Genomic DNA, 21148 nt, shown 5'->3' with positions numbered 1-21148 from the left:
CACAAGCGCACAGCTGATAAAAGGGGTCCCAAGTAATGGACTGCCACCTTTCTCTTAAGGATACGCCATCAAGTTTACAACCACTTTAAGCAAACCCCAAGCAAAGCAATGCACCAGCATTGGGATGAACACTATATAAGCTCACTACTGGGAATATAGTGTAAGCAATAGGATCACTAAATACAGTGCCCCATCATCAGTAACGTCATCTGAATCAGCCATTACTCTAGGGCCCTGTATAACTGGGCAGCGCAGAATAAGAAGTCTTCATGTTAACTAAGATTACCTGCAGTCGTACGATATCCTGCGGTTTGAAGTCATTGGGGGAGCAGCCGCACCAGTCCACAATGTGCTTATACTGGCACCGGCAGCCCAGTTTTCTGTTCCAGTTGGTCACCCGCAGGTTATTGTCCACAAGGGTGTCACAATCTTTACTGTTCTCCAGGACCGTATGAAAGAAGGACTGAAAGAGAGGGAAGACATTTAGCTGTGCCGATTAGCAGTGACCATCAATGATCTAGGCAGGGATAGTTGTAGTCACTGACCTCCGCGGGGAGCAGGGTGTACTTGTAGAAGTGCCTCAGCTCGGACACCAGGACATCCTTGGTATAGGTCACATAGTTCACAAACGTACGAGTCAGAGCAAACCAATCCGAGCCACCGTCTAACACAATACCCTCTGGAATCTGCCGCTCGCCAAGACGCCACATGTGGGAGTCACATTCGTGGAAAAGTCGATCTAATCCTTGCTTCTTAATAAACCTAGCAGAAGAGAAACGATAGGTGGTCTTTATCATCCTGTACAAGTGAGACGGCACTCATGGGGGGGGGGGGGAATCAATTCTATTACCTCCTACATAGTGAGCACATTGCAGTAGACAACCTGACTGCACTTGAGTATAGAGCTATAAGCATGCTAGCTTGCAGTTGTACAAAGTGGCAAACTCTGCTCGACTACAACTTGAACATAAGATTGTTTTCTACAGAACTGCCTATTAAATGTTTTAAAGCTTAAAGGAGATGTCTCGAGGAAGCAGTGAATTTTTTTTTTGCCCAGTCCCCCTAATTAAACATACATTACTAATTACCCCTGTAAATGAACTTTCCTAGCTGGTTTCTACTTACCGTTCCAGCGTATTCAGCAACTTATAAAACTTTTTCCCAAGATGGCCGCCGGCTCTTTTCGCATCGCTTGCCTGTAGCCCAACGTGCGCGCGCTCCCGAGACGCTACCAGCTGTGTCTCCATGGCAACCAGACGCCCCGCAGCCGCCGACCCGGACCCCTGGAGTGAACACCGCCGACCTGTCACCCCACCGCCAGGCAGAAGAAGGTAAACGGCGCAGCAGCAGCGGCGGCGCCCCCCCCCCCCTCACCATCACAGCGGCAGCCCCCCCGGCCCAGCGACCCAGCGCTAGTTCCCCCGACGCAGCGACAGCCCCCCCCCCCACCCCCCCCGGCCCAGCGCTAGTTCCCCCGACGCAGCGACAGCCCCCCCCGGCCTCAGCGACAGCCCCCCCATCGCAAGCGACAGGCCCCCCCCCCCCCAATCGCAGCGACAGGCCCCCCCCCCCCCCATCGCAGCGACAGGCCCCCCCCCCCCCCCCCCATCGCAGCGACAGGCCCCCCCCCCCCCCCATCGCAGCGACAGGCCCCCCCCCCCCCCCATCGCAGCGACAGGCCCCCCCCCCCCCCCCATCGCAGCGACAGGCCCCCCCCCCCCCCCATCGCAGCGACAGGCCCCCCCCCCCCATCGCAGCGACAGGCCCCCCCCCCCCCCCATCGCAGCGACAGGCCCCCCCCCCTCCCCATCGCAGCGACAGGGCCCCCCCCCCCCCCACCATCGCAGCGACAGGCCCCCCCCCCCCCGCCCATCGCAGCGACAGGCCCCCCCCCCCCCCCCCATCGCAGCGACAGGCCCCCCCCGCCCCCCCCCATCGCAGCGGACAGGCCCCCCCCCCCCCCCCCATCGCAGCGACAGGCCCCCCCCCCCCCCCCCATCGCAGCGACAGGCCCCCCCCCCACCCCTCCAGGCCCCCCCATCGCAGCGACAGGCCCCCCCCCCCCCCCCCCATCGCAGCGACAGGCCCCCCCCCCCCCCCCCATCGCAGCGACAGGCCCCCCCCCCCCCCCATCGCAGCGGACAGGCCCCCCCCCCCCCCCAATCGCAGCGACAGGCCCCCCCCCCCCCCCCAATCGCAGCGACAGGCCCCCCCCCCCCCAATCGCAGCGACAGGCCCCCCCCCCCCCAATCGCAGCGACAGGCCCCCCCCCCCCCCCATCGCAGCGACAGGCCCCCCCGCCCCCCACATCGCAGGCGACAGGGCCCCCCCCCCCTCCCCATCGCAGCGACAGGCCCCCCCCCCCCCAATCGCAGCGACAGGCCCCCCCCCCCCATATCGCAGCGACAGGCCCCCCCCCCCCCCACTATCGCAGCGACAGGCCCCCCCCCCCCCCCCCCATCGCAGCGGCAGCCCCGCCCCCCCGGCCCATCACTTACCAGGACGGCGGGACAGCTGGACGGCGGGACAGCTTCTCCGACAGCTCGGCAGCTCTGCACCTTCCTCTAACAGAGGAAGGTACAGAATGGCTGCTCCAGCGCGCTCCCGAGCAGTGACAGCTCGTCTGCGCATTGCGCAGAAGAGCTGTAGCGGGGGAGCACACTGAAGCGGCTCGTGCTGAAAGGAGAAGACCGGACTGCGCAAGCGCGTCTAAAAAAAAGCAAGCTGCCAGCGAATTTAGACGGAACCATGGAGACGAGGACACTAGCAACGGAGCAGGTAAGTGGAATAACTTCTGTATGGCTCATATTTAATGCACGATGTACATTACAAAGTGCATTAATATGGCCATACAGAAGTGTATAACCCCACTTGGTTTCGCGAGACCACCCCTTTAATTATATTCATATTGCAGTTCCCTCACCAAAAGTGGAAATCAAACTACTAATGATGACCTGTCTGTCTGTGCGTCAGTGACTTACATACTCCGCCCCTGATCACATGATGGTGACGTCCAAGGTCCTTCACCCCCAGCGAGTTACATGCTCCGCCTCTGATCACATGACTGACATCACCACAGGTCCTGTACGCACACTGCTGCTGTCCAGCTAGGTGTTAGTCAGTATTCCACAGCAACTGAAGCCGCAGGGGGCCATATATCTAAATTATACTCAAGCTCGGCACTAACAACCAATCAGGTTGAATCAGACAACTCAAACAACCAATCAGGTTGCTGGAATTGTGAATAAGAACCAATGAGGTTGCTGGAATTGCTCCCTAGTACTGAGCTTGAGCGTAATAGATATATGCCCGCAGCGGGGTTTGTAATCCACCCATAATACGCACAAGGACGCAGGACATTTGATGATGTCACCATCATGTGATCAGGGGCGCGGAGGGGTGTAAGTCATTCACTCAGGATGAGAGTCATTGTCATTTTCCATTACAGAAAACACACAGCAAATCCAACATATGTAAACACACCCCTTAAAGTGACAACAAGATTTGCTGCAGGGAATCCGAGCTTCCCAAGGCTGCACTCCACTAGAACATTAGGAGGGGGGAACAAAACAAAAAAAAAACAAAAAAAAAAAAAAAACACACACACAACCTAATGCCCCTTTTGACAGTTTTGACAGGAGGAGAACCTCACGATTCTTGTTTGCTCAAGCGAACAAGCTGGTGATGTCATCACCAGCTCGGGCAGCCTGTTTATACAGTCTGCTGAGGATCGTGCAGTTCTTGTGCGTTTGTCATTCAGCGTTTCACATTCCTATGTGACACACTGAGTGATCACTATTTAAACTGCACAAGAACGACATTGGTTTTTAATGCCGGGTGAAACCGAATGAGTGAGAACCTCACGATTCTCGTTCGTCATTCAGTTCGTTTTCTTGTGTTTAAAGGGGTTCTGACATTTAAAAAAAAATAATAATATTACTCACCTTGCCTGGCCCAGGTCCGATCACCAGGCATGTCCCCTCCAGCCGGCATCTTCTTCTGTGGCTTGTAGAAGCAGAGCAGGAGCGGTCAAAATGACCGCTTCCTGCTCTGCTCCGTCTGCCACTTCCGAGGTGAACGGACGGGCTGCCCACAGCAAGCAAGCTACAAGCAATGCTTGCTGTGGGCGGCCCGTCCGTCCTGGCTGAACTCAGAGATTCTGTGCGTGCGCAGTGGAGACGCGGCCCGTCCTGACTCCGTGTCAGAGGGCACACCTCTGCACTGCGCCATGCGCGTAATCCCGGAGCAGGGCGGCTTGTGGAGGAAGAAGAGGAAGAACAGAGCCTGCTGGGAGATGACCCCACTGATGACAACAACAGGAGACAAGGTAAGTATTATGTTTTTATGCTTTAACAGCCATTAAATTGTGGGTCCCTGTGTCCCATTAGGCAGACCAGGGAACAATGGCTGCTAAAGCATAAAAACAGTATTCCATGTCAGAACCCCCATTAAGCTGAATGATTATCGTATTTTCTGAACAAAAATGGGCCTGTCTAAACGGGGCTTTAAAGGAGATGTCCCGCGCCGAAACGGGTTTTTTTTTTTTTAAACCCCCCCCCCCCGTTCGGCGCGAGACAACCCCGATGCAGGGGTTAAAAAAAAACCACCCGCACAAGCGCTTACCTGAATCCCGGCGGTCCGGCGTCTTCATACTCACCTGCTGAAGATGGCCGCCGGGATCCTCTGTCTTCATGGACCGCAGGGCTTCTGTGCGGTCCATTGCCGATTCCAGCCTCCTGATTGGCTGGAATCGGCACGTGACGGGGCGGAGCTACACGGAGCTACACGGAGCCCCATAGAGAAGAGGAGAAGACCCGGACTGCGCAAGCGCGGCTAATTTGGCCATCGGAGGGCGAAAATTAGTCGGCACCATGGAGACGAGGACGCCAGCAACGGAGCAGGTAAGTATAAAACTTTTTATAACTTCTGTATGGCTCATAATTAATGCACAATGTACATTACAAAGTGCATTATTATGGCCATACAGAAGTGTATAGACCCACTTGCTGCCGCAGGACAACCCCTTTAACGCAATTCCTGCAGAAGTCGAGGTTGGAGATATCCTGGTGCACAAAGTAGAAAGTCAAATTCAGCATTGCTTCATCTACATGAACACATGTACTTACCTAACATTATCACGCCCATGAGATTTCAGGAAGTTCTTATCTCTGTATTTGGATAGGAAGTAAACCAGCTCCTGATTGGTCCTAGAGAGGAAAACAAGAGACATAGAACATAAAGTTGTATCCTTTTACTGCAAAGATAATTGGCTGGAAACACTTCAGGCTCAATATACGTTATTCACCTGATGGGGTAGTCGGTGGCACTCAGGTTGATAAAGAAGTCCCAAGACCAGTCAGTCATCTCAAGTAGATCCTTCATGCTACGCAAGTACATGGTCAGCAGGCTGGCACCAACCCCAGATGGTGTCCATGCGCCACGAAGTGACACGAATATTTGTGTAGCGCTCCGCCACCTGAACCATCTCACTTTGTAAGTAATTGGAACGCTGGCAGAGACAAAAAAAAAAAACAACAAAGAGTGATCAGATCTAGTAGAAGCCATTACAGTTCTTCTGGCGTATGTAGTTCTACGATGGCCGTGGTAAAGGCTGCTTACCTTATCCACATGGATGTAGTAAAAGTGGTCCTTGTGGTAAATGGCTTTAATAAGCCGCTTGAGCTGGCGAACAGCCCCTGCCTGTGTACAACAAGCATGTAAAGCACACGCAGAGGTTTCTCAGGCGGTGGAGCGCCAATGTCAGACTCTTCCCACTGCAAGCCGGACATCAGCTTACCTGGAATATAGAAGAATAACCCCTTAGCGACACAACAAATATCGTTATATGAGAAACCGTGTGGCCAAATATTACAGACCGCTACTAGAGATGAGCGAGCACCCAAATGCTCGGGTCCGCGTTATTCGAGTCAACCTTTTCGTGAAATTCGAGAGCTCTACTTGAGTAACCAACTCCATTGGCTACAATGCGGGTCTCTCCCCCCCTCATAGGTAGCATCTGCAATGATGGACTCAAACCTTCTATGTATCCCATGGTCAGCAATTTATCCAAATGGCCATATGGAATATTACACCTACCCCAACTTAATCAATCATGCAGTCTCCAACCTGACACTATTTCCTAATAGCAGCCCAAATGCATCTTACATGCTCTACATGACCCCCTTCACACTCAGACCTCACCTGGTCCTTTGTCTTTCTATGGGCTTCCCTACCACCAGCTATTAGACCAGTGATTCCTAACCGGGGTACCGCAGCACCCAGACTGGGAATCACAAAGCCATTACTAAGTAGGTTATCCAGGCAGCACAAGCAATGCTCTGACCCCAGTGTAGTGGATGGTGCTTGTAATTACAAGTGCAGCCCTCAATGGGACACCAGCCTGCAATTATAAGCTTCACCACTACACAGGGGACAGAGCAGCGCTTCCACTCCGACCCCGCGCATCACAGTGGGTGCCGCCTCTTTAAGCTGGTTCCACATTTGCCACGGCATTCTGTAGCATTTTAATTTTGTCGCCGTTTCCACTGTGGAATTTACACAAAAATAAGATAGAAAACCCGAACCCAATGGCGCAGGCGGTGAGGCAGACTTTCCGCTGCTGATCTGCTACAGAATGTCTGCTGCAGACATCCGCAACAAGTTGGCTGTGTGGATCCAGTCTTAAAGGGGTTGTCCCGCGCCGAAACGGGTTTTTTTTTTTTTTCCAACAGCCCTCCCGTTCGGCGCGAGAAAAACCCGATGCAGGGGTTAAAAAAAGAACACCGGACAGTGCTTACCTGAATCCCCGCGCTCCGGTGACTTCTTACTTACCTGGTGAAGGTGGCCGCCGGGATCTTCTCCCTCCGTGGACCGCAGGGCTTCTGTGCGGTCCATTGCCGATTCCAGCCTCCTGATTGGCTGGAATCGGCACATGACGGGGAGGAGCTACCAGGAGCCGCTCTCCGGCACGAGCGGCCCCATTCAGAAAAGAAGACCGGACTGCGCAAGCGCGTCTAATCTGGCGATTAGACGCTGAAAATTAGACGGCACCATGGAGACGAGGACGCCAGCAACGGAGCAGGTAAGTGAATAACTTCTGATAACTTCTGTATGGCTCATAATTAATGCACAATGTACATTACAAAGTGCATTAATATGGCCATACAGAAGTGTATAGACCCACTTGCTGCCGCGGGACAACCCCTTTAAGTTTACATGTAGCGGAAATACTGTGGATTTTCTGCTGCAAAATACAGTCAAAATACGCACCATCAGTGTGGCTTAGGACTTGAAGACAGCTGCGCTTCTGTACCCAGTTTCAGACGTTACAATGCTCCCTCTCACCTCCACAGACTATGCGCTGTCAGTGCCTTCTTTACCGGCCACCTAGTGGCGTCTAGTGAGCACGGCGCCGCAGATCAGGCGATGCAGAACTGGCCAGAGGTGCTATGCTCACTAGAGGCTGCCAGGTGCCCGGCATGTCGGAGGCAAAAAAAAGAAAAAAAATCATATGTTGTCATAAGGAACGCCCCCCTAACCATGCCCCCTTTTTTGGTAAGGGTGCCTGCACTAAAAGTTTTTTTCCCCAAGGGGTGCCTCCAGGCTGAAAAGGTTGGGAAACCCTGCCTCAGGCCCCTCTCACACAGCTCTCTCCTTACAGCAGCATTTCAAACCCTGTACAGCGATCCCATTGATTTCAGCGAGGCCTCGCAGACCAGCGCTTTAACGCGGCGTTTCCGACACAGTGATTTTCTAACGCTGTCTGCCCCATTTTCGTGCATTTTAGCACACCTCATCACAATGATGGGGCGCGTTAAACGCTGTAGAACGCATTTGAATATGCCATGCGAAATTGTGGTAAAACGCAGCAACCATATAATCCTTCATTAAGCGTGTACTTGCGACCATTGGCCAGATGCGGCCGTCACGAATACCAAAGATAATACATACTGCCATTTTCCCTTCGTGTACAGGTGTGACCATGTGACATGTTAAAGGGGCCGGTCAGTAGATAGGATCTGTGGGGGTCTGGAGGACAAGACTTCTACCCATCATCAGAATGAAAGGACGACTTCTTCAGCTTTGAACCACCAATCACTCACAGGTACGTCATCGTCCAATATCACATTCTGGAACCTAATTAGCAAATTCATTCCTCACAGAGCAGCAGCGATTCGCCTGAAGGCTGCGACGACCCGCGACCGCTGCAGCTTACATCGCCTATTGTAATGTCTGGGCAGATGTGTAGCTGACTTCTGGTAAAATGGTGCCGTCACTTAGTCTTCCAGGCACTTAAAGGGGTTGTGCCAAGCTGGCATCCCCTGTTTATACACCCATTACAGTATATGAACCTCACAGTAGGGTCTCTTGCTTGGGACCCCGCTCTATGGCCCAAGTGGAAAGCTGTTCAGCAAGAGCGGATCCCATCTAGGCGGATTGTGTGGAGTCCTTGTAGTTAGAGAATTGGCATTTAAAGAATACCCATGTGGTTGGTTTGCAGGTGCTTCAGTGCTGCTGCCAGGGCCTCTACCAGATCTTATGCCAAGCATAGGCAAGGCACAGTTTAAAGGGGTATTCCCATCTCAGCAAGTTATCCCCTTTCCACAAGATAGGGGACAACTTGCCAGTTGGTGGGGGTCCAACCATTGGGACCTTTCTCAATCCAATACATCATCCTGGCAGGTCCGAAAATCTTGAAAGCGGTGGTCACGCATGCGTGCTACCACACCATTCACTTTAACAGAGCCGCCGGAGGTCAAGCGCTTGGCAATCTCTGGTGGTCCCCTGAAGCGAAGGGGGACAACTGAAGATTCAAGCTCTGCCCTCTCCAGCAGTGCCCATTGAAGTGATTGGCATGGGCACCGCTGTCAATTTTCTGACATGTGGGAGGGAAGAGTGGGGATTTTTTCTTAATCTGTGGAGTCCCAGCAGTTGGACCCTCCTGATAGGGAATACTTGGAGACGGGAATACCCCAATCTGTCCTGCAGATTTTGATACTGATCAGTAGCAGATGCACCCTTTCAGTTGAAGAGGTGAAGTCACTACAGATTGGCATCAAAATCTGCACCAATGCTGTCAATTTTGAAGCAAATTTTGGTGCACCAATCCCGCTACATGTAAACACACCCTTAGGCTGGGTCCCCACGGGGCCGATTTCCAGCGGAATGTCTGCAGCAGACATCCCGTTGCAGATCAGACGCAGAATGCCAGCCCCCAAACCCCCACCATTTGGTGCAGGTCTTGAAGCAGGTTTCACTGCGAATTCCTGTGCGTAATTCACCCCATCATTAAGAGGGGTGAATTCCGCAGCGGAGGTGGAGTCATAATTGCCATGTCAGGGATTTGAATTCTGCGCCACAAGTCAATTTCCGCAGCTTGTGGACAAGATTTTCAAAATCTCACCCATTTTGCTGCTACTGTAAATTCTGCTCCTTGTGAACGACCCCCCACACACCCTTAAGGTGAAATTGACATAACTGCTTCAAGAACTAAAAAGGAGCCCACCAGCATCTCTTTCCTGGTCAGAAGTCTTCATTACACAAAACACTGGGTTATACATGTCGGTAAGACATGCCACACTGGATACCAAGCCCACATTTTTAAGATACCAATGCCTTATACAGACAGTAGATCCATGCGATTATATATCTACCCCCATCCATGATCCCAGCAGGATGCGGCCCCTCCGCCGGTCCAACAGGAGTATCCAGGGAGATTCTACAACAGGTTTTTCTACAAACACTTGCTAAACAGAGAGGAGTAAAAGTGCCATGAAGGGGCGCAACCTGGAAAGCAGTTACCTGTTATCTGGCAGTACCGCGGCAGCCTCTTTGGCATGAGCTTTCCCTGCTGATGTAAGCACACCACATCGGCAATCTCCTGCTGGCACTTTCTGGAGGGCGCCCGTGTCAGAGCGGACAAGGCATCTTTTCCTTTGATCTCACACTTGGGGGTGAAGCCATGGTCTGTGGGGTGCGGTCCTTCTACGCTTCCTGTATCGCCATCTCTGGTCAGATTGGCCCACGTTTCCTGCGGGACATGAATACGCGTGCTCAGCTTGGACTTGGTATTAGCCTCTTTAGTCACTCTGGCTACCTCACTGCCCGCTCTCCCTCCCTTCACTCTTGATCTCCAAGATCTGCGCCCCGTGGAGCTGTCAGGGTCCTTGGAGTGTTCTGCCTTATCTGGGCTTCTACTCCTCTTCTGGGGGGCGTTCTGGAATACAAAGAGTCATCACAGCAAAGGAGGAATCTCGGGCGAACAGAGTAACAACTGGTCGTGTATCGGTAATGGCCGGGGTTACAGATGGCAACACTTCATTACGTTGTCTAGAAGTCTCCTGTGTGCGAAGCTCTTATGGCACTTGTCAACCACAGTTACCCTCCAACACACTATGGGTGCAGTCACACGGAGCTACAGAGCCGCACCAAAATCCATTGCATCCTTTGATGCGGAGCCGCACAAAAAACCCACAAACAATCCAAAAACCTTAAGGCTGGGTTCACAGGGGGCATAATTGCTGCAGAATGTCCGTGCGGACTTACTGCACAGACGCTCCACCCACGGCTTTTTATCCCGGGATTAGCCGGGAAAGCGGACGAGATTTGCAAAAATGCCCGCAATGCCCGTGGACAGGGGCCATACAGAGGAATCCTGGATCACACAATATTCAGGCAGTGGACAAGAACATGGAAAAACCGTACAAGCTGCATGCCTTAAAGGGGTTTTCCAGGGAAATACTATTGATGGCCTCTCCTCAGGATGGGTCATCAATAATTGATCGGCTGCTGTCTGTCACTCGGGACCCTGACTGATCAGCTGATTGCGGCGCTGACAGCGAGCGCACAAATACACAGAGGTCGGAGCGGAAGCAGCGAAAGTCTCCACGCTGACCTCCCCTGTAGTGGTCGGCGCATGTAACTGCAGGCACAGCTAGTGTTGATTAAATGAGAACCATGCCTGCAGTTACAAGCGCCGACCACTACATGGAGGTCGGCGCAGAGACTTCCACTCCGACCTCTGTGTTATTACAGCGCAGACAGCTTGTGCCCGCTCAGCTGATTGGTTGCTGTCTCGAATGACGAACCCTGAAAGATCAACTATTGATGAACCATCCTGATGATGGGTCATCATTAGTATTCTCCCTGAAAAACCCCATTAAGTGCCGCGGGATTATAAATCACGTCTCCCACCACCAGTACATTTTAGCTATATCACAAGGGCCGCTCAGCGCTAATGATTATACTGCCCTGCCGATCCCTCCCAACGGCCCGGGCCCCATACAGGTGTACGGTATTAGTGTATCTTGACGCCACCATGAACAAGTGGTGGAGTCAAGATTGACAGGGGGTAACACCCCCTGTACCTGATTGGGTGCAGACTTGGAAGGGCTGCAGGTCCTGGCAGCCTACGAGCGATGTATGGGGAAATAATACAGCGACCCCGCGGCAGCCAGCCCCAGCTGCACAGCGGCGTAAAGGTACTTCCCGACCGCTGGCAGCGACCTCATGCCTCCAGTTGCAGCCACCCATGCCCAGCAGCGTAAAGGTACTTCCCTACCGCTGGCAACGACCTTGCGGCTCCAGCTGCAGCCAGCCCCAGCAGCACAGCGGCATAAAGGTACTTCCCAACCGCCAAAGGGTCAATTCACTGCAGAAAAAAAGGGGGGGGGGGGGGGGGCTCAGCAGGGACAGGACAGCGCGGTTTATCTCCTTCCCTGCTGGCACTGCATTCATGCTGAGGGTAGCCCTGAGCAGGGACCCCACAGAGGGCTGAAGCGCCTTCCCTGCCACCGCTGCAGCACCAACGCCACAGCGCAGTGGGACACACAGAGGAATAGCATGCAGGAGGAGGAGTAGCTCAGGGCACCCACTGCCCAGCAGCGGACAGCAGGGAAGCCACAGATCACTGACAGCCGGCGCCGCAATTACAACGCTGGAGAAGCACAGCAGGGAGCCCATACCACACGGGGGATCACTAGCTACTTACATTGAGCCCGGTAGGACCTTGACATTTGCCACCAATTGGGAGCTAGGGGTGTGACAGGAGCGTTCCTCCTGTCAAACCCCAAGCTTCCGGTGGAGTCAAGATGCACCAATACCCAGGTGTACTATAGGGGAGTTAGTAGGCGGGGCTGGAGTTATGGCATGAGGCAACGATCTGTAGAACCCGCAGTAAGCGCCATTCATATTCACGACGGCATTCTACACAGGTGTGAGGGAATCCTGGCAGAACTGACGGAATTCCAACGGTCAAACAGTTGAATCCGTATGGTGGCGCCAACAACAAAAAAAAGTTAGCAGAAGTTTTTGCTGAATCACGAGGCACAGTACCCAAGATCATAACCGCCTACAGTAAGATTGGGAATGCCACAGCTGACAAACCGCAGCGCAGACAGAAATGCGTTTTGGGCGACAGACTGTCGTTGCGCAGGGTTGTGATGAAAGGGAAGCAGGCTACAGCTTTGGCGTTTCCATATTTTTGTCTGAGCAGTGATCTGCCTGTCTAAACACTCTGCACAATGGCGAATAAGTTAGCGGTGACATCACTCGCACAGTCAAGCGAGAAGCAACCCACGAAAGGCGCCCAGCGCCACAATCACCACCATGTCTATAATAAAGCGTGATTAAGCACAGATTTAGGACATAAGTAACTGCAGTTCTGTGAATGTCACCAATGCAGCCAATGACCCCACAAGTGCCAGCAGCGCCCCCTACTGCTGCCCACCACCAGCACACCCATACAGTCACATGCACCAGACCCCCCCATGTCATACAAGGTGAGAGCAGCCCTTACAATCTCTCCGTCCTCCTCCAGCCCGCTGAAGCTCCACACCACCAGGCCCTGGATGAGCAGCAGGACCAGCGCAGCCGCTGCCAGGTATTTGTACCGCCGACCCAGCTTCAGCACCCGGGCAGTGCTTGCCATGTCCCCGTCGCTGCAGCCTCTATAGCCGGGCGCCAGAGAAGTCAGCCACGGTGCAGCACCACATAACTCTGCACCGGCGCTCCGAGTAGCGGCGGCTTTAGTACTTGCCCGAAAGCAAAATGGCCGCGGCGTTCCGTCGCATAGGATTCGTCATCATTCGGGGCTACTCAACTTCCGGTGCGCGAACGGAAGTTTGACGTGGCGTCTCTGATTGGCTAGTGAACTGTGACAAACACCACGTGGCAGTTGCCTGGGGGATGGATGTTTATTATGTCTGGATTAAACCATAGTTGGCTGACAAGTGATTGTCAGAGAAAATGAAGTAAAATACAAGAACTAGTCAGGGCTCCTGCACACTAGCGGTTTACTTGCACGTTTTTTTCATGCGATTGTCAATGAGACTAATGTTAAAAATGCATCACAAGTTGGTGCTTTACAATTTTTTTGCTATGCGTTTTTAACATTAGAAAGTCCCATTGACAATCGTGCGAAAAAACCGCAGCAATATCGCGTGAAAAAACGCGCAAGGAAAACGCAGATGCGGAGGAGCCCTAAGGCCTCATGTCCACTGAGTAAATGGAATTGCGGAATCCGCAGTGGATTTTGCCCATAGGGAATCATTGCCATCCGCGGTCCATTAAATTGATTTTTGCCCCCACGGATGGCATTTTAAAAGAATTGCGTTTTTCATGCGCGGGAGAAAAAACGCAGCAGGCTCCATTTGCCCCGGAATCCGCGTGGATCGGCAACATTGCTACCACATTGATAGCAATGTGTGCGGATATCTGTATGCAAAAAAAGCCATTTAAAGCAAATCCGCCGCGGAAATCCGCAGCAGATTCTGCGCGGATTGTATTTTTTGAGTGGACATGAGGCCTTAGTCTGTATTCACCGTCCATTTTCATGCGCAGTTTTGCGATCCTCCATTGTTGTCAATGAGAAATCTCGCATTGCGGAGATGGACCTCACACACCATGCAATGTGTTTTCTGGCCCCATTAAAAACAATGGTCGAGGCGTTCCGAGGGAAAGCACAAAGATAAGACTTGCGCGATTTTTTCCCCGCACTGTGATGTGGGTAAAAAGAAAAATCGTGTATGACCTCATTCAAAAGAATGGGGTTCATATATTCGTGCGTCTCACAAAGCACAAATCTCATGCGATTTTCTCTCCTTCACACGGATGAGACACTCGGCCCGATACCGCGCTTGCCAATGTACGTTTTTCATGACATTTGATTAAAACACACATCACTTCTGTGAAATTGCGACTTTCACGCACGGGAAACATCCCATTTCCCTTACATGCACATCGCACGCCGTACGCTGTCTCTCAAGGTCCCATTGAACACACTGGGGAGGCGTGCCGAGGGAACAACAAAAACGGAACAAGCTGCAATTTTGCATGCTATGGCTGGCATTTGCTTTGAAATCCGGAGGCAAACGCCGGTCCGGATTCCGTAATGCAAACCCGTCCCTGTGCGTACAGCCTTACGTTAGTCTCGGAATTCAGTGGAGATCTCACAATTATAATATCCATCGGGGTCATTTGCAGAGTCCAGACTACCATAGACAGCGCTTGTATTCTGTCAACAGCAGCGGTGTAGCGAATGAGCCAACGATGATTTTCACGCTTGCATGAAATGAACGATAAGAGAATTGTTGTTCGTCGTTCGCCGTCGGCCGTTATCATACGGAACGATTATTGTTCAAATTCAAGTGATCCAGCGATTTGTTTTAACTCTAATCGTTTCGTGTAAAAGCGCAACTTGTGAGGAGAGGGTTAAATGGTCAGACGCCCCTTTATTACGAGGGCAAACCTGAATATCTGGAAATATCACTGAAGGGACTCTGGACAGCTGCGTATTTACCAGGCTTGTGTCTCCTGGAATGAGGCGGCTCCAAGATGGAAGATTACAAGCCAGAGTGATCTCGTTGTCACGCCCGGAGCTTCCAAAGCTTCATCTCTGCCGGCTCAGGGGGAATTCATATGACCTTTGAATCTTCAATTCGTTTTAGGCTGCTCTCACATGACTGGATTTGGATTGTGGAATCCACAATCATCCCCCGCACGGACGATCCGCGGTATTCCACATCCATTAACAAGAATAGAACATTCGCATGTCCGCTCTCACAAGCAAACAGCGATTACAATTTCCAAAAACATCGCAGCATGTTTTTTTTTGCACGGATTCCGCGCGGACAGCTTCCATTAAACTCAGTGAAAGCCGTTCGACTCGCGGCCCTTCTGCAATTGACATTGCGGAAAGGTCATTGATTCTGCGTCATCGCCAAGCGACGGTGTGTGGGGAAAAAAATTTTAAAAAAATTAAAATCTGTACTGCAAATGTCTGACGGGGAGCATCCACAATACAGATCAATACATGTACGCCCAGCCGGGCCCATGATCGGATCCCACATGCGGAATTTATCCATTTGTGTGCAGCCGACAATCTTTTGTACGTCTGCTTGAGTGCTGACGTCACCACTAAGGTCATTGGCACTCGTGCAGAGCATTTAAACTGAAGGACTTGCCGCCAGCTTGCGGGCTTCTCGCCCAGCGTTTTACCTCCTATAGGAAGCGGGGGGCATTTACACAGGGCAGGAAGTCAGCAAGGTTTTTTAAGCTGATCGAAAAGTCAGCTTTGGGCCCTTTTGCACGGGCCGACAGTCATTTAGACAACTGCATGAGTGCTGACGTCACCGCTAAGGTCATTAGCACTGGTACAGAGCACTCACACTGAAAGTCCTGCTGGCCGCTTGCTGGTTTCATGTAAGTGTTACAAGTCTGAGCAAATCATGGCTTACGCTTGAGTGTGTGGATGATGTACGAGAGTAATGGGCCGTTTACACGTAATGATTATTGCTCAAAATGCGTTCAAATGATTGAGTGCTAATCGTGCAGTGTAAATGCACACAAATCGCTCACCATTCGCTTTCACGTTTTTAATCGCTGACTTTTAGTCAGCTTTAAACATACTGGATCGCAGGCTTGTCATTCCGTGTAAACGCTGCCCGCTCAGCGCTTCACACAGAAGGTAAGTGAGAAGCCCGCGATCCAGCGGTGAAGTCTTTCAAAGTAAACACTCCGCACAAGTGCTAACGACCTAGGCGGTGATGTCTGCGCTCCTGCAGTCGTTTATCCAACTGTCGGCCCGTGTAAAAAGGCCATAACCTGTAGAGTACTGGTCCAGTTACACGGGGCGATTATTGCTCAAAACTCGTTCAAACTATTTCTTTGCAAGTTGTTTACAAGCATAAAAACTATCATTGGCTTCTCGTTCCGTGTAAACGCTCTCTGTTGAGCGCTTTACATAGAAGGTGACGATTGAAATGGCTAATTAGTTCTAGATGTGTTCTTTTTCCAGCGCAATTACGCAGTTTCACGCACCTCCTTGCATATTGCACGTGCATTTGCACACCCCTATTGACTTCTATGAGGATCCTTCGTACAAAAATGCGCAGAAAGACAGAGTATGTTCTATCTTTTTTTGCACGGCCTTTGGTAGATAATTAACCTTATTTAGAATGGCCCGTTTACACGTAAAGATTATTACTCAAAATTCATTCAAACAAACGAATCGTGCAGGGTAAGGGCTTATTCAGATGAGCGTAAATTCACGCCCGGCCGATATATGGCGTCCCTCTCTGCAGGAGGAGGAGGCTGGAGGAGCCGGGAGCAGTGCCCACTATTTGCATCGGGAGGGGGTGGAGCTAAGTTCCAGGACGTTGCTCCACCCCTTCCCTACCCCTCCCATTGCAAATAGTGCCGAGGGGCGGAGAGGGGGCAGGAGCTCAGAGCACTGCTGCGGGCTCTTCCACCCTCCTCCCCCTGCCGAGAGACGCCATATATCAGCCGGCGTGAATACTCAGCCGATATACGGACGTCAGAATAAGCTCTAAATGTGGAAAACAAAAACACTCACTATTCATTCGCAGTTGTTTATCGTTGGCTTCTCGTTGCATGTAAACGCTCAGTGCTTCACATAGTTTCAGTCTAAGGCTGCATTCCCACGAACGTATATCGGTTTTCACGCCGAGCCGATATACGTTTTCCTCGTGTGCAGGGGGGGGGGGGGGTGGATGGAAGAGCCAGGAGCAGGAACTGAGCTCCTGCCCCCTCTCTGCCTCCTCTCCGCCCCCTCTCCTCCTCTCTGCACTATTTGCAATGAAAGAAGCCGGGGCGGGGCTAAGTTCTCTATTGCAAATAGTGCAGAGGGGCGGGAGCTCAGTTCCTGCGCCTGGCTCTTCCATCCTCCCCCCCCCCCCCCTGCACACGAGGACACCGTATATCGGCTCGGCGTGAAAACCGAGCCGATATACGCTCGTGGGAATGCACCCTAAATACTATGTACGAGTGCTGACGACCTTAGCGGTGATGTCAGCGCTCTTGCAGTCATTTAAATCATTGAAGGCCCATGTAAAAGGGACATAATTCCCTGTACCTTTATCACTTTAACCCTTTCCAATCCACTGTCTGACCTCTGAAGACATTATGATTTAAGGCTGTACAGCTCCGATGTTGGTAGTGTAAGGGGTCAAACAGACCGTTCAGCTGATGCTGTCTGCTTCCGAATTAGTCTTAGATATGAGTACTCATTGACGACTTAGATAGATGACCACACGGTATGCGGTTAGCCAAAGAAGAAGTGAGTTTATTTGCAAAGTACAGAACTTTATAGAAACAGAAATGCTTGCGTAAGATCTAATCACTGCGCATGTCCGAAGCTGCTGGACATCTGGAGATTATAATGAACAATATTTCTTTCAAAGACGTCTCCTACATAAACAATATATCAACACTCGGTGACAGTTGTATCAAAGCAAAATATGTCCTCAGATAAGATTCTCAGAACATGTACAGAGAACAGGACGACATGGGAAGGTACAGATAAGACATATGGAAACAAGCTTCAGGGTCATAGTCAGATAAAGTAAAGTTGAAAGTAGAGAAATTAAATGTATTTCTTCTATTTAATTTTTAAAGGAGAACATCTAGAATTAACCCCTCACATTCCCCCATTTGGACACAGGGTCCACCATCATGCTAGGTACTTCACCCGAGTGGTGCTAGCTCCTGCCAGATTCCCTAGAGTCATGTGGTGGTCCCAAAGTCCATCTGGGTTAAAGTTTAGCAAAAGCCTTTTCACTACAACGTGTGGTACAAGACATGATTAACTTTAAAGCAATATATATATATGACGAGCAAAATCATCACTACTTGAAGCATACTTTGTAAAATTCCCGTGAACCACCCTCCTAAACCAGAGAACCAATTGGCAGGGTTCAAAGAACTAAATGTGTTACCCCACCAGCTATCTCTGGTTTCTGGGTTTTCATTTGTCCATGCAAGCAGTTTTTTCGACGGAACAGGAACAGCCAGGAAAGGAAAACTAGTCCAAAAGTCCAACAGTCTTTCACCTGTGAGGTGTTCAGTCCATCTACCAGTATTTGGTGGTGTCTAACAAAGTGGTTCTGGGCATTGTCATTTTGCACCCTCTCATAAGGGCGAAGCATGGAGTGAGGAGTGCAAAAAGTCCAACAATAAACAAAATGTCCTTCATTTTCTTTCTCATGAGGGGGCAAAGCAGGGCGTGAAAAGTTCCATTAGTCCCAAGACAAGCAACAGTTCCTTCAATTTTCACCGAAGTAGGTGTGATCAGCAGGACTTGATAGGGCCCCTTGAATCTGGGCCCTAGGGATTTCCGGACATGCCTCTTTACGACCACCCAGTCTCCAGGTTGTAGGGAGTGAGATCCCTTTAAGTTGTCTGGGTCTGGAATGGGAGAAAAAGACTAGATTCTGGGTTACTGTTAGTTGGTCACACAGGTGCTTTACATATCCGGCTACTGTGTCATAGCCCTGCTGGAGGGCCTGTGGATGATACAACCCCAATCTTGGCACAGAGCCAAACAAAACTTCTTTTAACTTAAGCGTACCATTTAGTCTTTTCACTTTGCCTAAACTCTGCAGGTGGTATGGAGTGTGAAACGCTTGTTTCACCCCAAGGGCTGACATCACCTCTCACATCACTTCACCTGTAAAAATGTGTACCTCTGTCACTCTCAATTGTCTCTAGTACCCCGTATCTGCGGATTACCTCATTCATGAGCTTCTGTGCAGTTACCTGCTTATTTACTTTAGTAACAGGGTAGGTCTCCAACCTGAAAAGAAATCAACAACAACAAGCACATATTCATACTTCCCAACAAGTGGGAACTGAATGTAGCCAATTTGCAATCCCTGAAATGGGTAGAGTGGCCTAGGCAAGTGTTATGTGGCAAATTTACTTCTGCCCTGTTGCTTACGGCAAAGATCATGCAAAATTGGACAAATGATGCAGCAGCTACAGAAAACCCAGGAGCCACCCGTCCTTGTTCAAGCGTCGACGTCATTGCTACTTTGAGAGGTGCGTCTTTCCGGGCATCAGCTGGGCCATCATGGGGCACAGGGACTGTGGTGGGCAAGTGCTGTTGACTGCTCGCCATACGCCGTCCCGTTTCTGCTGTTCCCATATTTAGTCCATTTGTCTTTTCCTTCCTTTCTGGCTTGTAACTGTAAAGTCTTTAGCATATCAAAGTCCAAGTTTATATCAAAGTCCAAAGTTTTTATCAAAGTCCAAAGTTTAGTCAAAGTCCAAGTTTTTATCAAAGTCCAAAGTTTAGTCAAAGTCCAAAGTTATTGTTAAATTCTTCTTTTCTTCTTTTCTTCCACGGCTTGAGGGCCGCTGCCTTTGCTGTGTAGACAGTGATGGCATTGCCTCTTGTTTCTCTGGTGTAGGAATTGGTGTTGTGCTGGATTACGGTTTTCTCCAGCAGGCTTTGGGGTATTTTGTCGCTTTCCTAATTGTGTGGAAGCAGTATGCGCACACTGACCAAGTCAAACACAAGGTATGAATCTCATGTTAAAAATGGCTCTCCGTCCAGAAACAGCCAGACAGGGCCTTTTATTGTACAGACACACAATGGGCGTGCAACAGGTTACATCAGTAACATATAGGATTCTCATTTGTCGGATCATACAGAATCCCCCACCTCTCTGCCCACCTCTCTGCCCACCCTCTCTCACGTCCGCCATAGTATGGACTTTGTATTCTTTAGCATGCAGACAACCTTAAGGAATTCTGTGTAGTTGACAAGATGTGTTTAACTAGCTTGTGTTTGAAGAGTGGAAGGGGGCCTAGGTAAACACACAGGATATACACGACACTATGGCCCTTTAACTTCTTAGAAACTGGTTGAGCAACTTCGATGTATTTAGAGCAAATACATCACCCATCCATTGGCTAGCAAATACCATGATTAGATTGTGTGTGTCCTTTGAACTCCTCAGAGCTGAAAGTCATTACAACATCAATAGACATTTTATATTAAATAATTATCATGTCTATCACAATCCCCCCTTAAAATGTCTATCCTCTAATTTTCAGAGTTCTCTGCGCATGAGCCTATAACTGGAGCGCGTTGAAGGTTCGTTTTAGGGTCTTCAAGGGGGTGTAGGACTTGTCCACTCCTTCTGGGGATGCATCCAGCAAACTCATGGTGGGAGCGGCTTTTCCAGCATCAGTTTCACAGGTCTCTCTGACACAGGGGATAACACAGCAGACTAGAACAGAAAAGGTAATCATCAGTTCACATACAACAGCGACGCCCGTCTATGCCAGGATCCTTTACCACCCGCTCATCCATGGCGAGTGCTGGTCCCAAAAGTTAGCTCTTTTTAGTCAGTGTGGTCAGCTTCTTAATGACAACTGCGTCTTTACCCGCGGGTCACGTGTCGTCTAGGATGTAGGTACAACAAGTCTCCCCTATCATCTTTCAGACACTCCCCTTTTTAGCTAAAGTCGTCTCTAAGGCCATTCTATTTTTAAAAAAAGTCATAGTTGAGATAGGTCCTATTGGTCGACTAGTCCCTATAAGGCGTCTCCAGTATAATTTATAAACCACTGCTAATTATAATAAACATAATTAATCCAGTCAACGTTTATTTACCATAATGATCAGGAAAATGGACTCGAATCTAGTTTTAACTTGGTCTCTAATTTTTAAAACTTGTCAGGTACCCCCCTTGGCTATCCTATGACGTCAATGTACACGTGTAGATCAAAACTACCACCAGGGGTCTCTCTTCTCGCTCTAGCATAATGTTACAATACTAGTAGCGTACACAGGTACGCACGGCGTGGGACTCCCTAATCTTCACCCACACCAATGTCCCTCCTG

The 21148-nt window shown here is 50.6% G+C and overlaps 1 protein-coding gene across 1 annotated transcript in view; it reads right to left on the bottom strand.

Moving 5' to 3' along the window:
• XYLT2 (xylosyltransferase 2) overlaps nucleotides 1–13051 on the bottom strand; it is a 22709-nt gene extending 9658 nt beyond the window's left edge. The window contains 9 exon segments of the mRNA XM_066587352.1: nucleotides 287–463; nucleotides 546–762; nucleotides 5127–5207; nucleotides 5306–5415; nucleotides 5417–5509; nucleotides 5620–5694; nucleotides 5697–5797; nucleotides 9802–10216; nucleotides 12797–13051. Coding sequence (XP_066443449.1) covers nucleotides 287–463; nucleotides 546–762; nucleotides 5127–5207; nucleotides 5306–5415; nucleotides 5417–5509; nucleotides 5620–5694; nucleotides 5697–5797; nucleotides 9802–10216; nucleotides 12797–12928 — 1401 coding nt within the window. The 5' untranslated portion in view covers nucleotides 12929–13051.
• Between the last annotated feature and the right edge of the window lie 8097 nt (nucleotides 13052–21148).

Source organism: Eleutherodactylus coqui, chromosome 13 (genome assembly GCF_035609145.1).
Source record: "Eleutherodactylus coqui strain aEleCoq1 chromosome 13, aEleCoq1.hap1, whole genome shotgun sequence".
NCBI lineage: Eukaryota > Metazoa > Chordata > Amphibia > Anura > Eleutherodactylidae > Eleutherodactylus > Eleutherodactylus coqui.
Note: the sequence above shows the minus strand (reverse complement) of the source record. Positions and strands in the feature narration are given on the sequence as shown.